Here is a 1,473-nt window from a genome sequence, read left to right on the forward strand (position 1 = left end):
AAATGAAATCCCCAAATTTTTTAAACCCCCATCTTCTTCTCCCTCGTCTCCACCCCTCATCCACATCCACTGCCTCCACCCCTCAGCCAAATTACAAATGGATGGTAAATTAAGGTTAAGGGTTTGAGATTTCTTCCAAATCGACCCTCACACCAAATGGTTCGATCTCCTCTCTTTTTACCTTGTTCGTTCTACTGATGCCTCCACCTTCTACCATCGATGTTGATCTTCGAATTAGCAACAAGAAGCCCTAGGTCCTCTTCCTTCACCCACCTCCAGCGCCTCCAACAAGAAGCCCTAGGCCCCCCCGCCTTCACCCACGTTCTCACATGTTAAAACACGCCATCCCAAAATTGGAAAAACTAGGGCTTTTGTGCTTTGGATCTCACAGGAAACAAGTTTTCCTCGTCCCCACCTCGCCCATCCAAATTCCTTCTTCTTCAAATGATTAAATGTTCTTACCTCTCAATCGTACCTGAATCAATATCTCTGTCTCTCTTGTGTCTATTCTCTCAACCAAATACACTCGATTCATCTTCTGTTCCGCATACAATGGCCATGCCACCAGTGGCACCCCAGCTACCACCGCTTCAAGCACCGAGTTCCACCCACAATAACTCACAAATCCACCCACCGACTCATGACTAAGTATCACCGGCTGTGGTGCCCAATTCTTCACCACCATCCCCTTATCCCCAATCCTGCCCTTAAACCCGTCAGGAAGAATCGCATCCAGACCGACTTCTTTACCACCACCGGAATTCGAGTCGGTTTTTTTGTCATCTGGTGGCGGATCTCGAACCACCCACAAGAATCTTTGCTCAATTTTCTCTAAACCAATAGCTATTTCCTTCAACTGCTCCTTCTTCAACACACCCTGACTCCCAGAGCATAAAAACACTACACTTTTACTCGGTTGTGAATTCAACCATTTTAAGCACTCGTTTTCGCTAGGATCCACATGATTGCCACCGACGATCAAAGGTCCGATGAAATAAATAGGCGGAGTTGGACCGTTGGGGATGCATTTACCTTCCCGGAGCGCGTCAACAGCCCTTTCTTCAAACCCCACGAAGGTGTTTGCCATTGGGGATGCAAATTCATCGTCTTCTTCAAAACACCCTTCCAAATTTCTTAATTTTGTTGCTCTTGGCAATACCGTAAGTTTGTATTACATGCGCTCTTTTGATCCGACTACTTGCTTTTGTGTTGATTGACTAAGTCAGTGGATCTCTCGATATGTTTTTGTTGCGATCCCTATTTTTGATGGATCTTTTTCTAAATGTAGTTGGGAACGATTTTTGCTTAGATTCCAATTTAGCATATAGGTGATTCAAAACTATTGCTTGCAGCAGAAACTCATCTACTGTTGCTTAATGCCATATGTCGAAGTATTAATTTGCATTATGCTTTCTACTAGATCAAGCTCCACTCATCAACTGCTAGGGGTCTACTGTTTAGCTAATCATGGAG

General features: G+C 44.6%; 1 protein-coding gene across 1 annotated transcript; it reads right to left on the reverse strand.

Annotated features, from left to right (window-relative positions):
• Positions 1-448: 448 nt before the first annotated feature.
• On the reverse strand, positions 449-1,087 carry LOC111918576 (UDP-glycosyltransferase 88B1). Its single transcript, XM_023914214.2, has one exon. It carries the CDS (start codon positions 1,085-1,087, stop codon positions 449-451), a length of 639 nt encoding a protein of 212 aa, XP_023769982.2.
• Positions 1,088-1,473: the final 386 nt, after the last annotated feature.

This window comes from Lactuca sativa, chromosome 3 (assembly GCF_002870075.4).
Source record: "Lactuca sativa cultivar Salinas chromosome 3, Lsat_Salinas_v11, whole genome shotgun sequence".
NCBI classification, from domain to species: Eukaryota; Viridiplantae; Streptophyta; class Magnoliopsida; order Asterales; family Asteraceae; genus Lactuca; species Lactuca sativa.